We start from the raw sequence: 15,987 nt of genomic DNA on the forward strand, positions 1-15,987 counted from the left end.
GAACGTTCCTGCCAAGAGGGGGTGCTGTGAGCATCTTGTGAGCTGCAATGTCCAGGTGAACGGTAGAGGGTCTCTTGGCGGCTGTCCAGTTTAGGCAGCCTGCCGTGCATACCATAAGCCCCGTGCTCTCCCTGTCACCGTCATCGTCCCAGTCAACATGCCGAGCACCATGTCCCAGGCGCCGTGACTGGTCGCACACCCTACGGTTCACCCACAAAATGACACTGAGCTAGATACCACAATCATCCCATTTCACAGTTGGGTGGACTGAGGCAGCTCCGGGGATTACCCCGGCGGGGGCAGCAGGATATGGGAAGAAGCAGGGAAAAGGCAGGCAAAGAAAGAGAAGGGGGAAAAGACTGTGCTGAAAACAACTAAACAAAGAGCACGTATAATTCAACACCTATCTTTACGTTTATGCCTAAGACTCACCCTCGGGTGTGAGCTGACAAGCACGGCACAATGTGTCACCGAGCGAATAGCGAAGGGAAGGCCGAGGGCAATTACAGGCGGCCACACCGCACAACAGAGGCAAGCTCTCCCCACGTGGGTCAGGTGGGGGTCAGAGAGGCTAAGCAAATGACAGTCTTCACACATCTGTCTCAGAGCAACACTGAGCACAGGTCTCTGGAGCTCTGCCTGCCCGAAGGGGGAAAGAAATCTTCCACTGCTTCATTCGAAAATTCAAAGAACAAAGGTATACGCACGCACACGCATCTGCCCGTACATACATGGACATGTACGTGTAGAGTGTACGTGCAGAGACACGTTCACACCCATCTGCACGGGGGTGTGCGTGTGTGTACTTCCATGTGCGTGTCTCAGAAAACTGCATTTCCCCACATCAGAGCCACACGTTCGCTGAGCCAGGCAAAGACAAAGCCAAAGCAGAGAGGACATTCTTACTTACGGTGTCCCACATCACGATGTATACATCTGTGCCGAATGAATTATTAACGTGCTGAGTAATGTAAAGATTGATAAAGTCACAGAAGTGGTGATACATGTTAACACCTGGTATTGGAGAAAAGAAATCTATGTTAATTAAACCTGGAGGGCAAAGGATCCAACAATTTTTATTCTACCCCACCTATTTATAGTGTGATAGACTTTAAGCTGAAAATAACTGGGAGGAAAAAAAAATAAGAGTTTTTTTCCAAACACAAAAGGATCTGTACTTGGGTAGTCCTCAATTAACAGATGATTTGGCTCAAAAATTCACTTTAAAATTGGCTATTTAGAAATCAGGAATGCATTTTCCCATATACACTAAACAACAAGTGATCAGGAAATTCCAAGAAAAAAATAACAGAAGTCTATTTAGCTCAAAATGGAATAGAACTATAAGGCCATGAAGACTAAGTTTGTTTTTTATAATCACTTACTTTTAAAAAATCAATTAAGCAATATCTATTTATCACAGAAGTATCAACAATGATGGCACTATTAACATTTTGATATTTTTCGTTTCTGTCTTTTTTTTCCTTTTTCATCATGATTTATAGCATTGCTTCTTGGGAAAATACTAATCAACTATCATTTAAAAGGGCTCCGTATCTCATGTTCTCATTGAAAGAGGATGAACTTTGGAGTCAGAAGAACCAGGCTGAACCCAAATCAGCCATTCATGAACAATGTTCTCAGATGAGTTGGTAACGTCCCTAAGCTTTAGCTTCTCTACGAGAAATAGGAAATCCTTATACTTAGGTGGCAGCTTTTTTGGGAGACACCCAAAGACCTTGTACCTCAAAGCACCCGGCCCCGCGTGTGGCACACAGTGAAACCGTAATGAAGACTACCCAGGTCCTGCTGGGTCGAACAGGGGGCAGGGGAGTGTGGGTGCAGCTATTTTGAAGCTGGCAAGTCCGTCGAACATGTGCTCTTTCGACTTAGGGCCAACCTGGCAATATGCAAATCTAAACGGCATGAAATTCCAAGAACTGACGCGTGAAACATGCGCTTTAAAAGGGCAGAAAATGTTGACTGAACGAAAAACAGTGACTCTCAAAAGCAGAAATCACAACATATTGTGACTTCACTCCCACAGTGAATAATAATGGTGTGCGCCCGAAAATAAGAGTAAAACATCTTCAGTTTATGTCAGTCAGGTCACTCTGCTGTATACCCTTGAGCTGTACGGGGCTCCAGGTCAATTACACCTCAGTGGAACAGAAAGAAAAAAGAGAAAAAAAAAACCCTTTATAGGCTGGTATCTTAGAGGAATATTTGGAGACAACTCCTTTCATCATTCAGAACCATTTGGCAAAGAGCGTATTTTCAAGTTAATGAGAAATAGACAGTTCTGTGACAACGCAACTTTATTTCTGGGTGAGCACACAGCACACCTGAGCTCCCTCATGCGTCATCCAGCAAGTTCTTAACACGGACTGGGGAACGCAGCCCAGATCGGCGCTCGGTGACGCAAGGACTTATCAAGGAGGGAGAAAATGCAGGTTCCATGCTTGAGAATGCGCCCCCAAGTGAGTCATGTTCTGTAAAACCCTCATTCTCTCATGGTGAGGAGTCGACGTGGAAAGGGAAATGGGATGAGGGCGTAAGTCAGAAGAAAAAAGGAGAGTTCCGAATATAGGAAAGAAACGGCCTGGGTCTACGCTGGCCTATTATTCCCACTTTACACCCTTTCCTGCCTGCGTACCGGCATCCACGTAGCAGCTCACAGACGTCTACCTCTTTCACAGGCAGATCACAGCATGTGCTTGGCCCCCCTTCCAATTTGCATATTTAAAAAATGAGTCAGGACCTCGCATGCAGCATTCTTACTGGCTCTTATTTCAAAAAGCTCAACTTGTCTGGTTTCTGAACCTCATACGTTGTTACAGAAGAATTACGGCTGCAGGAGGCAGGGCACATTAAAAATACAATCAATAAATTATGGTAGTTCTGAACCATTCGTGACAGAGGGCTCTCTATATTTCCCAGTCACAGGCTGTAAGTATAAATGGAAAAATAATTCTAAATTTAACTATCCACACCCCCACCCCCACCTCCCCCGCCAAGAATATACTGATGTGCTGACTTCCAGAGGAACTTTAAGTTCACTTCAGTCATGGAAACGATGTCAGGAAGTTTGCCAGAAGAGCTCAGGGGGCATTCCTTTTCCACCCACCCACGGTACACACATGGTTTTTACTTATAAATTTTTTTCTAATGAAGCACAATGCAAATCAAGTGATTAGAGAAACCGGGTGGGGTCAATTTAGTTACAGAAGGTACCCATATATATAGTTTTTTCTCTCATCTTTTGATTCTGAGTGAGTCATTCGATACAAACCTGAAGGTTCCCTCTAAGATACCAAAGGTATCGTATCATGGGAAGTTCAACCTAGCTCACCTCTTCAGAGAAGAAAGCAAAACCCAAACCCAGTACTTCATGTCACACGGCATCCCCGAAAGTCACAGGAAATCACTACATACACATACCAAAAAAGGAACAAAGCCTCACTCACCAATAACTAAGCAACAGATAAACTTAACTTCTCACCTGCATCCAGTTTCATGAAGTAGGCTGGTTTCTCAATGACAATGTCACATTTAGCATCTTCTAGAGGTCTGAAGCTGAGCTGTGTATAGCTTTGCAGCTCAGCAAACCTGCAATCATGAATTGGAAGACAGTTTCAAGGGGGTCCTCCTGAACTTTCGACGGCAACACTGTAACTTAGGATCCGCTCACTGGGGGGATTTTCTTTCTAGAATTTACTCTTATGAAGACAGGTGGAACTTCTCAAACACACTAACATTTCTATAACTTGGTACCAAATGTTAGTGCTGAGACAAGGAACAAAAATGACTTCAAATTTCAGCCGTAGGTGCAAGATCAACTGGGAATTTTCTAGACGAAGAAGAAATTTACACATAGAATTGGCTACATAATCCACCAGTAAAGTGGGAAGGTTCAAGAAGGCTTCCTGGGATCTTGTGATAAGACTTCTTGGATGCTCGGACAGATGACATTCCAAAAATGATGGAGTGCCTTGGAAAGACAGCACCCAGCTAAGCTTCCCAGAAGAAAGCAAAGCCTTTTCCTCAGAAAATGTCTTTGGAGAGACCACATGGCAGTTTTCTTCCATATAAAAGAAGGCAATCACAAGCATTGCCAAGAGATATTTGGAGTTAACCTAAAGACTGTTTGTCACTCTTCACCTTTGAGACCACAACTGATGTAAAACAAATATCAACCAAATCCTTTTAAAATACACACAACATGGAATTATTGTGGTGGATTCAAAATATGTCCACACATTCTTCGATACTTCTCCCTTTAAGAGGTAGAGACTAATTGCCTCGCCTTAAACGTGGGCTGGACTTAGTGATTCACTTCTAACAAGCAGACTGTGGCAGAAATGATGGTGTGTGACTTCTGAGATTAGGGTATAGGAAGACTGAAGCCTCCCTCCTCGGGCAGGTGCTAAGTCTCTTGCATGCGTGCATGTGTCCTCTCTCTCTCTCAGGGAGGCCAGGCTGTGAGTAGCACTAAGGGAGAGGCCCACGTGGCAAAAAGATGACACCTCTAGCCCATAGCCAGAGGCAAACTGAAAGTGACAACATAAGTGAGCCTAGAAGCAGGCTCTCCACGGGTGCCTGGGTGGCTCAGTTGTTAAGCGTCTGCCTTCGGCTCAGGGCGTGATCCCGGAGTTCTGGGATCGAGCCCCACATCAGGCTCGAATGCTGGGAGCCTGCTTCTTCCTCTCCCACTCCCCCTGCTTGTGTTCCCTCTCTCGCTGGCTGTCTCTCTCTCTGTCAAATGGATAAATAAAATCTTAAAAAAAGAAGAAGAAGAAGAAGAAGAAGAAGAAGAAGAAGAAGCAGCAGCAGCAGCAGCAGTCTCTCCAGGTGGGGTTGGGCCTAGAGATGGTTCCAGCCCTCGTCAATATCGCTGCTGCTGAGCCAGGGTCACCCAGCTAGGCTGCCTCCAAATCCTGACCGTCAGAAACTTGGTAAGCTAATACACTGTGCTGTCTTCAGCTGTTAAATTTTGAAGTAATTTGTTACCACACAGATAATGAATAAAAATCTACCCTAGGTTATATTTTGGAGTAATCTGTTACATGGCATTTAATAACTAATATAAATACACCTTAGAGAACTTCCACCACGTGGAATCAGGTATCAAAAGGTACCAGGAATCAAAATGTATCTCAAAGTTATTTGAGCCACTCTAGCCAATGCATCTAACCCAATCTACAGCTGATCAGTCAGAAGCAGAGGTGATCACCTGGGCTTGCACCTGGGGTCTAACTTCGGGGTTGAGCCCTTACCCTGTGGGATCTGAGGCTGTGTCTCGGTAGGTGGTGTCAGAATTGAGTTGAAGCTGTTGGCAAACTGCCTGGTGGTGTGTGCAAAACCTGACCCGCAGGTTGGAACTGAGTGCTCAGTTTCAAATAAAGGGGCAGCATGAGAGTTTCTTTGGGATGAGAGAACAGATCTGTATCCTGATTGTGGGTGTAGTTGCACGCATGTGGCCATGTGACATAAATTTCATAGAACTATGTATCCACGATAAAAAATAAAAAAGAATGCATAGAAACACTGGTGAAATTCAAATGTGTTTAGTGAATAATATTGTACCAATGTCAATTTCCTGATTTTGACCATTGTGCTATGGTTATGTAAGATGTCATCATTAGAGGAAGCTGGGGGAAGGGTACAGCGGGAACTCCTTGCATTATTTTTAAACTTCTGTAAGCCTAAAATTATTTTTAAATAAAAGTTTTTTAAAGTACCCGAATTTCTTAATTTCTAGAGATAACCTGTCAGACCACAGAACTAGTTCATTATTAAAAATGTTTTGGTTTTTTTTTTTAAAGATTTTATTTACTTTTTTGACAGAGAGGGAGACAGCCAGCAAGAGAGGGACCACAAGCAGGGGGAGTGGGAGAGAAAGAAGCAGGCTCCCAGCATTCAAGCCTGATGTGGGGCTCGATCCCAGCACCCTGGGATCACGCCCTGAGCCGAAGGCAGACGCTTAACGACTGAGCCACCCAGGCCCCCATTATTAAAAATGTTTTAAATCAAAATGTGTTCCCCAATTTATATAAAGTTCAAAAAGCTGATCAGAGGTGTTGAGGGTCAGGGTAGGGTTTACAACTTTGAAGAGGAGCCTGGGGTGCTGGTGGAGCCCAATGCGGGGCTCATCCCAGGACCCTGAGATCATGACCTGAGCCGAAGGCAGACACTTAACTGACTGAGCCCCCCAGGCGCCCCTAAATGTGTATCTCTTTAAAAAAAGGTGTTCCTCAAACACATGGACAATTACAAAGAGTTAATAAAAATTCATTTTTGAACTGATTTTTTTCTTTCATTAGCAACCAGTAAATAAATCCTATATCGTACTTCCTCATATTTAATAAACATATATTTAATTCAAATACAACTGATAGATTTACTTTGTAGCTCATGAGAAATTCTCTACAAATGAAGTAACATTTTCCAGTGGAAAGTCCTTTCCAACGTCTGCAGGTGCCAGACACAAAAGCAAATATTTTAGAAACATATTTTTAAAGAAATAATCTTACCAAGACTGCAGAGGGCTTTTGCGCTGACCTTGAGACATCAACGCCCGAGCGTCCAGTGCACAGTGTCCTCCGATTTCACCACTCTGGAGAAAATCTTCCTTAAATCTGGTGGACGACCAAAAATTAAGCTCAGTTTGAAAAATTTTAGCACTATGCAAGCACATGGGGTGTAACAAAGGTGGTTTACCAATTTCCAAAATCAGTGTGTTGTTAGAATTTAACTCTATTACAAGAGAATGTTTCAAACATACACAAAAGTAGCAGAATGGTACAGAAGCCCGATGGACCCATAATCCAGCTTTGCGATAATCAGCCTGGGGCCGGACCACGTCTTCCATCCTCCACCCCTTCCCCAACCTCGTCGCCATAGTCTTATGAAGCAAATTCAAGGCATATCCCTGGACCTGGAACTATTTCAGAATTTCCATTAGGTTTTAACACCAACCACTTCCGTACCTGTCATGGTTTCTCTTGATGTTTCTTAAATCGAGATAGAGATTGACGGCTCTGCAGTATTGCAGATAACGGGAACATACCAGGCTTGAGTCATGCTGAATTGAGGTTGAGAAAAAAGAAAAAAAAATACTCTGGGTACTAACATTTTGAGGACATTCTCAGACGTGCCAGACAAGTTCACAGCATGAACACTATCAGGTTGAAATCACACAACGTGAGGAGAACAGCTTCTTTTTTTTTTTTCAATTTTATTTTATTTAAATTCAATTAATTCACATACAGTGTATTATTAGTTTCAGAGGTAGAGTTCAGCGACTCATCAGACTAGCTTCTGAAAGGCTGCATCCGTGGACGGATTTTTCCCCTCCCCAGCAGACTCTGGTCAAGCCTAGTTTTGCCAGCGTGCATGCATACTTTTAGGTTATTACGAAGAACTCCCAAAGGTTCTATTTATATCATCTCAAACTTTAAGGCTTTATGTGTGGTTCTGTTCAATGCTCTTTAAAAAAAAGGCACTCAGAGCCATCACTAACCTCGTCGCTATGTGAAAAAGCATTTTTCAAAGCCAAGCCAAATGAAACAAAGAAGAATGCACACGTTAAGAGAGGTTAAAACGAAGGCCGGAAAGGCACTTTGTCAATTTTAATAAGACGTGCTTTCTACAAACCAGAAAGCTTCTGGGAGTCCCTGTCTCAACAGCAATAAGAGAGCGATGGTTTTTAAATCACTGAAGTACAAGAGCTTAAGAGTCAACTACCAGAGCCTGCTTCTCTTTTTTCCAGTCTGGTTTGTTCCAAAATAGAGACGGTTTCAAAAACTTTTATCCACTTGGATTTTATTTATAGGTTTAAATGCCATTTTATTGTTTTCCCATAATGCCCAATAAGGCCTTCACCTTAACTACATGGGGTTTTGGAATTGGTAGCTGGTAAGGGATCATGGTCTGACTGCACAAAACCTATCAAAGTACATCTTGGCCCGGGAAGAGTCTACCTACTGCCTTGGACGAGGTGTGCGGGGTGGGGTTGTGGCTCTCCCCTTGCCCCTTCCACATCAACAGGTGGACTCCAGCCAGACTACACAACACACAAAAAACAGCGTATGTTAAGGGTACCCAGCCGTAGTGTGGACTAAAGCCACACCTCCCTCCTTTGGGGCTCATCCCTCTCCCTACAATTGTTTCAATTTCTATTACATGATCTCTCCAGAAGCACTATAGCATGGGCGCCTGGGTGACTGTCAGTTAAGCGTCTGCATTCTGCTCAGGTCATGATCCCAGGGTCCTGGGACCCAGTCTGGCATCAGGCTCCCTGCTCAGCGGGGAGCCAGCTTCTCTCTCTGCCCTTCCCCACCCTGTTCGTGTCCTCTCTCACTCAAAAAATAAATAAAATAAATAAAAATACTTTTAAAAAAAGTATAGAGCATATATTCAGTTTCTTAATGAAAATGAATTTTAAAAAATTGTTTTTAATTTTCTAGATTGTCTGGAGATACTAGAGACCCCGAGAGGTCAGAGGCTTGGCCAGAGCTCAAGAACACTGACAGAGAGGAGACCTTAACAGCAAGTGCTTACAACCCCATGGACCTTTAAAAATTAACACTGAGCCCTTTGCCGAGGGCCCGGTCCTGCACTGAGCATTTTTATAAGCAGAATAAGCATTTTTATAAGCTCATTTCTTCCCAGACACAAGCTACGACATTGGTATAGCTTGAAAGGAAAAGAAACGGAAACATGGAAGGGTTGGGTGCTCTAAGGATCCGGTTTTGATCCCTACAGTGTGGAGCTTGCTCTTTTCCTGACCACCCAAAACGGGCTCTCTGCGACGCGCTCGGCTTACACACTGAGCGCAATACACTATGGTGGAAAGCACACAGAAAAAGATCTGTATCGTGTTTCTAGATGGACGAGTCTACCCAGCAGCTGTGTGGTCCTGCAGAAGTCACTTCACCCTTCTGAGGACCTTGTTTTCCTCTGTGGTCTAGTGGCATCAGTAATACCTCCCCTGTCTATCTGCTGTAAGGCTTGTGAAAATCAAGCTATCTGACAGAGAGAAAAGCTGTTTGCAAACTGTAAGGTCCTAAACAAACACAGAGGGGTCTGCGGAGGAGGCTGGGTATCATCTGTCCGGAACTCTTTGCAAGGGAATTTGGAAAGATGCAGTTTGTCAATTTATCTTCTTTAGAGTAATGTGTGTGTGTGGGGGGGGGGGATTCTAATCCTAGTAATATTTTTAACTGCCTCAAAATAGGACCATCTGATATATCTGTGAAAATGACAACACAGCTTCCAAACAAAACAGAAAAACTTGTTTTAGAAAGTTAAATAAAAGTCAAAGCCGACAAACACGTGAGTCAGGATCTCTTTCCTGGAGCCATCTATCTTGTTTTTACATGACAATCTAAACTCTAGGAGCATTTGAAAAGAAACACCCACCGTTTCCTTAGGCTGGCAGAGCACATACATTTCCTCCAGCCGCTCGCCCGCATATCCAAAGTCAGCTTGTTTCCAGAATATGTCCTGGGCGGATTCAAGGGTATCTGTCCTATTCACAATCAAAAAGATTCCATGGGGAAAAAAAAAAAAAAGATTCCATGATTTTTCTCTATTTACCTTTTCTGAGCCTTGAATTTCCTTTCTAAAGGTTAAATTGCCGGAAGTCTGTCATTAAGTCTTTTGACCGTCATAATCTTCTTACAACTCCCTTGCTACTACAAGATACCAAGATACATTATTCACAGACTTACTTTCTTCTACTAAAAATACACAACGGGAATGTATGAGGTTAGGGTCATCTGGAACTGAAGAAAATGAGAGAGAATGAGCTACTAACTACTGTAGTTTCTTTACTCCACTAACCTCGCATGTACTGGAAATACTAATTATACTTCACACTCCCCTCCAGAATCAAGAGGAAACCATCGAGTTATCTTTTTAGTGTTTGTTGGGGGGAAATCGTTTCTGGTGATCCATACTGTCTCTCTATGGCAGAGGAAGTAACAGATACTCCTGGATGGGGTGGCAGGAGGGTGGGGAGGCAAGTCAACTTGAATTCATGACTGCGTAAGCAAATTAACTAAGCTGGGAGGTGGGGCACCAGCATAAAGTGCAAAGAAAGATGATTTCAAAGGGAGGAGGAGTCCGTCTAGAAGCTTACCATCCCACGTCGACGTAGGTGCAGACAGGGTAGCCAAACCTGAACTCTGGTTTGCAGGATTTCTCATAACCCCAGCAGTATTTTAGATTCTCCAGGTGTTTCTAGAACATAAAACGTGTATGTTTAGACCAGTCTCCCTTCCTCTGACATTTAGAGATGACTCTTCAGACTTCTGCATGAAGAAAACAAACCTCCATAGGACTTTCACTCTCACATCTTATAATGTATATTCATGTAATGAAAAGAATTACAATAAATCCTAAGAACAGTCTCCAAGGGCTCAACCGTGGTGATCCTTAATCGTCACTCCCTCACCACGACATCTGGGCCCCAAGCAAAAGCACAGGTTTTCCCTATACGCCACCAAAGAACACTTGGATTGGAATTTCCTGAAGGAGCTTAATGAAACTTTCTCAGTGAGCAAAGCGATTCTAGTATCAGTCCCTAAAGAGTCACATAAAATGAAATTTCTATGATCCAAAGAATCACAGGGAAATTAAATGGATTAGCAACTTTACTCATCAATCCAGAGCAGCAGAAACGCCACGAGACTGGACACGGCAGCGGCTGCTGGCCAAGGCTGCTCTTCTGCAAGGCCCAAGGGCAACACTGGTCTGATTCCCAGGCCTGCTTTTCCATATGCTTCCTGAGCCAGCACCATGGGAAAGGAAGTTTCTCACAAGGCCCAGCTTTGATCTCTGAGACCTCGTGAGACGTCTTAATGGGCTCCAATTTGAGGCCTTTCCAACAACTCTAAAACAGAGGGAAGGCCATAGTCACCGTCATAATTGGGCGGAGGTGTTATTACCGAAATTAAATGCTAAGAGACCCTCTCAAGGGCAGCTGAAGAAGAAAAAAAGAGGTGTGAAATCCTCTAGTTACTTTTAACTAGCCATTCTTGTCTGGATAAAATCTAATTCCCTGTGTTTACAGAGTATCCAAATAGTATTGGCTGACTACTTATTTCATGAGTGATTGTGATTTTAAATTTTAGTGGCGATTCCGATTTTAAATCTCACTCTTGTGAATGCGATATAATTTTAAGCAAAGTTTAGGCACTTAGAAGCACCAGACAAATGCAAAGTCTTACAGCTACCTTACAGAATGCTACCTTCAAGTTCAGGTGATAAAGCAGAAGCAACATCCTTTTAAAAAGAAAGAAGAAAAACGAATACCTACCTTATAAGGACAACGTGCATCTTTCTTACAGACCGTGGCAATATGCCTATTATTGTGCAAAAAGAAGGGAATGTGCTCCTCCGGCAAGCGGATACTGGCATAGTCAAACAGAGGTTCGCCTGGAATGCCCTCGGCCTTGGGAGGAGCCTCATCGTGGCCACTCAGGGAAACACCATGAAGCAATACTCCAAGGACAAGCAGCTTTAACATAGCAACCTCCACACCTAGAGATCATATTGAAAAGGTTTTTGTGAAGACATACCTTTAAAAATCAAAGGGATCAAGGGCTCAGTATAACGACACGGACCCTTGCCACATCACCGAATAACGCTCCTTTGTTCAACCAACAGTCACTGTGCGCCCGCTCTGCTCCAGGCACTGTGTGAGGAGCTAGGCACACAGGGGGTGAACGCAACCAGGCCCTTGTTCTGATGGAGCTTACAACCTTTTTCAAACGTTCTCGGTCAAGAGTCAGATAGTGAATATTTTTGTTTTTGGAGGCCATACAATCTCAGCGGCAACTACTCGACATTACCTTTGCCATGAAAACAGCCACAGCCTATCCTAAGGAACGGGGGTGGTTGTGTTCTAATAAAACTTTATTTATAAAAATGGGGCAAAGGCCTTGATGTGACCCCAGTTGCCTATTACTGATGCCGGAAATAAAGTAGGTAATAGGAGAGGCAATATAACATGGTGGTTTAGAAGGTGAACTCGGAAGTGAGACCACCTGGGTTTGAATCTAGCTACAGTTTCCCGACTGTACGATCTTGAGCTATTTAACCTTATATCCGTAAAATGGAAATAATCATAAACCTTTGTCATAGTGCTGCTGTGACTTAAATATTGGTAAAAATTTAATGTACCTGGCACATTAAATCCTGTACAAGTGTTTATTGAGTAAATGTTTAAAGCCACATGGGAGGGTGGGGGAAGGAAGAGGTTGCTAAATACTTCATTTTTTTTTTTTAAGATTTTATTTATTTATTTGACAGAGAGAGAGAGGCAGCAAGAGAGGGAACACAAGCAGGGGGAGTGGGAGAGGGAGAAGCAGGCTTCCCGCTAAGCAGGGAGCCTGATGCGGGGCTCTATCCTGGGACTCTGGGATCACGCCCTGAGCCGAAGGCAGACGCTTAACGACTGAGCCACCCAGGCGTCCCTACTAAATAGTTTTTGAGCTGAGACCTGAATGATGAGGGTCAGGGAAATCATGCCAGGGAGGGAGAGAGAAGAAAAGAAAGTGCAAAGTTCTGAGCAAATATGTATCTGCTGAATAAAAATTAATAATGACGGGGTGCCTGGGGTCTCAGTTGGTTAAGTGTCTGAGTCTTGATCTCAGGGTCTTGAGTTCAAGCCCTGCATTGGGGTCCATGAGCCTACTAAAAAACAAAAAACAAACTGATAATCACAATCATATACAGGTTCCTACTATGTGCGAGGGACTATTCTAAGTACTGAGGATGCAGCAGTGAACGTGCTGTCTAAAACTCCCTACCCTTGTGAAGCTCACCTTCCAGGAGGTGTTATAAGAGTCTATGATAATAGTAACTACAACTCAGAAAACTCAGAGACTGTGCCATTAATCCATCCCCATCCTGCATTAGCAATGTGAAAAGAGGTAATAACCATCATGGGCCTTACTGCATGTCTAACTCACCCTGAAAGTATTAAACCTCATGGACTAGAATTCTCCTATGTAACCCAGGCAATAATTGTGCCATTCTTGGTTCACTTTAGAATATTTTGTTCTTTGAAAAAAAAAAAAAAAAAAAAAGATGCTCTTCCCACAGAATGATAGGACCATATTATAAATGAGCTACTCCCCAGCGAGATCTGCAGTCACTGGGGCATGTTGGAAAAACCAACTTTCAGAATCAGCCCTCACTGACTACACATAACGAAGATGGGGCCTTTAGAAACAAACTGCTATGTTCAATCCAGCCTGAAGTCCCAAGGCCTGGGCTTCATAACAAAGATTGTGGACACTGAAAAGAAATCCTTTCCCCCTCTGGAGTGGTAAATATAGCGGCTTCTCTCTTCCATGGCTCTGAAGAGTATATTATCAACTGTTGGAAAGGTGATCTGAATTCATACTTCCAGTGAGGACTTTCATCCAATGGTGAGTTGACAGTGATTTTACAAAATTTAAAAATACCTATTAATAGTAACAGTGTACTTTTAATGGAAATATTTACCTCTTTAATTATCAGAACCACGCAGAAGCTGTTGTGATGCTTCAGGTATCGGAAATCTGTCAGAAATGAAACATATTACCTTAAAAAGATGCCGAAGTACACTTTATCATTCAGGTGATATTTTGGATTAAAAGAAATATTAAGAGAGGAAAAAATGTAATGAGAGAACCTCTAAGCACAAGGCCTGGCACCTGGCGAGACATTCGGTAAGCAAAAGGCCTGACTCATAGTGTGCTTTTCCGTAAACACCAGACTGTGAAAAGCAAAGTTACAGGTACCACTCTCAACACTGTCACTTAAACTAGATTCTAATGGTACACAGAAGGTTATGGTCCACTTTATATAGGCATCAGCTGGTACAGGCCAGAGGGACACTGCGGATAAAACCTTCTAGAAGAAACCATGTTCCTGGTTCTCACCCTACCAAGCCTACTCACTGAATGGTACTGGTACTTGAGCCTTCCTATTTACTACTCCAGCCTGACCATTCAACAGGCAGGATGGCCTTTTTTTTTTTTTTTGACTCATTCTTTCCAGTAACAAAGTCATTGTTACGACTAAGTCCCGACCTTCAGTTCTTCAAGTCCACTGTCCTTCACTGAGTTCTCGCTACAACTAAACCCACTGATCCATGGAGAAGGAGTAACATTTAAGTCATGGGAAAAATCTGAGGTCTCGGATCAGAAATCAGGCTTTGGGGCGCCTGGGTGGCACAGCGGTTGGGCGTCTGCCTGGTTGGGCATCTGCCTTCGGCTCAGGGCGTGATCCCGGCGTTGTGGGATCGAGTCCCACATCGGGCTCCTCCGCTGGGAGCCTGCTTCTTCCTCTCCCACTCCCCCTGCTTGTGTTCCCTCTCTCGCTGGCTGTCTCTGTCAAATAAATAAATAAAATCTTTAAAAAAAAAGAAATCAGGCTTTGGCAAAGGGCACGTACCTACTTGCATAAGCTAGAAGGGGGTTGCTGCTGGAGCATGAAAGCACAGCCCCGGGGCCTGGCAGAAAGCCGTGCTGGTGCGCAGTCCTCTTGCAAGGCCCCCCCAGGGATGGGTGAACGCACTTTCTCCAGCAGATGGAAGCTTGAGCGCTGCGCTCCTTTCTTTTCCTTCAGTACAAAGCAGGCGGTTCCTTCCTCTTCTGTATTCCTTCGCCGGATTTCCTCAGGCCTAAAAGGTGGAGGAGGAAAAAAAGGAAGAGCCTGAAAGATGATGAGAGATGAGAGCCCGAGGCTGACAGGGACCACAGTGGGTGAGATGGGGCAGTGGCCGGTGACAGAGCTTGGGAAGTGTAAAGAAAAGTTGAACGCATCAGCGACTCACAAGGACTCCTAAACGGCTCGCCCGCACTGGGGCCACGGGTCTCAAGGTCGGTAGAGGCAGGGGTCAGAAAGGGCTCGGCGGCCTGAGATGCCGATGGGAGGTCCACCAGCTGTGTGCCAGGGCGTCAATCGGGGAAGCGGGGCGGGGGGGCTGCGGCGACGGCGCTTCCGCAGACACCCCGCCGCGCTCGGGTTCTTCACCCCAGGCGCCAGCGGGGCTGCCGCGGGGTCGCGAGGTCCCCGCACGTCGCCCGCCACCCTGCACTGCACCCCCTCCCCACCTCCACCCAGTCCCCGGCGCCTGGGAGGGACCCGGGGGAGCGGCTTCGCCCAGGTCTGGCACGCCGACCCACGCGGCGCCGGAGGGGGAGAAGGGCATCCTTCCCCGTGGTCGGCGGGCTCCCGGGAGCCCCGCGCGCCGCGGCGGGCACCGTGAAGGGGCCGAGCGCCCGCCTCCCCGGCTCGCGGGCGGTGGAAGGCGCGGACGCAGTCCGCAGAGAGGCGGCAGCTCGCGGGGAAGGCACGCCGGGAGCCCCAGCGGGAGAGGCGCGCGCAGCCGGGCCGCCGCGGGAGGGCGGCGGGGGAGGACTCCGCGGATCGCCGAGCGAGTCCCACCTGGAGCCGGGGGAGCCAGAGCTGCGGAGGAGGAGGAGACAGCCGCCGCTCCAGAGCTCGGAGTCGTCATAACCGGCTGCTGCGGCTCACCGGAAACCTCGGGCGCGGGAGCCGGGCCAGGGGGCGCCAGGGAGCCGCCGGCACTCCGAGGCGGCCTGCGCCGGGAGGCGGGCCCGAGCCCCGCAGAGGGGCGGCCCGGGGCAGAGGCAGGCGCCTGGGCTCGGCGCGCGCGGCCGGACGCGGGGCGGCAGGGAGGGGCGGGGGCTCCGTCCGCTCTAGGTCGCGCTTCCCAGCCGAGGGCAGTGACGGAGCGTCTGAGCCGGCCTCCTGAGCAGAGTCGGCGACGGAAGCGGGGTCACCCGGCTGGACTGGCCCCCTGGGGGGGAAGGAGCTAAGGCGCTTAGAGGACACTAGGACACCTGCCTCTGCTTCTCATCTCCATTCTGATTGCGTCGCACTGACACGGAAGGTTACCGTTTTCTTGATCAGAGCAGAAGTTGCCGCCCTAACTTTACAGTGTGTGGTGCGAACGTAGTCGGC

At 46.0% G+C, this 15,987-nt stretch overlaps 1 protein-coding gene across 5 annotated transcripts in view; it reads right to left on the reverse strand.

The window, feature by feature from the left end:
• The window catches only part of EOGT (EGF domain specific O-linked N-acetylglucosamine transferase), a 34,060-nt gene extending 18,475 nt beyond the window's left edge, over positions 1-15,585 (reverse strand). The window contains exons 1-10 of one of the 5 annotated variants that reach the window (XM_026501205.4): positions 15,448-15,585; positions 14,456-14,680; positions 13,519-13,574; positions 11,324-11,547; positions 10,145-10,245; positions 9,424-9,532; positions 6,990-7,084; positions 6,534-6,638; positions 3,503-3,609; positions 911-1,014 (exon numbers count right to left, since the gene is read on the reverse strand). In XM_026501205.4, the coding sequence (XP_026356990.2) occupies positions 911-1,014; positions 3,503-3,609; positions 6,534-6,638; positions 6,990-7,084; positions 9,424-9,532; positions 10,145-10,245; positions 11,324-11,533 (831 nt within the window). In that variant the 5' untranslated portion in view covers positions 11,534-11,547; positions 13,519-13,574; positions 14,456-14,680; positions 15,448-15,585. Of the gene's footprint in view, positions 1-910; positions 1,015-3,502; positions 3,610-6,533; positions 6,639-6,989; positions 7,085-9,423; positions 9,533-10,144; positions 10,246-11,323; positions 11,548-13,518; positions 13,575-14,451; positions 14,681-14,833; positions 15,051-15,447 lie in introns of those variants that run through there. The other 4 variants (XM_026501203.4, XM_048227070.2, XM_044385003.3 and 1 more) reach the window with 4 other exon arrangements.
• Positions 15,586-15,987: the final 402 nt, after the last annotated feature.

This window comes from Ursus arctos, unplaced genomic scaffold, assembly GCF_023065955.2.
Source record: "Ursus arctos isolate Adak ecotype North America unplaced genomic scaffold, UrsArc2.0 scaffold_14, whole genome shotgun sequence".
Lineage (NCBI taxonomy): Eukaryota > Metazoa > Chordata > Mammalia > Carnivora > Ursidae > Ursus > Ursus arctos.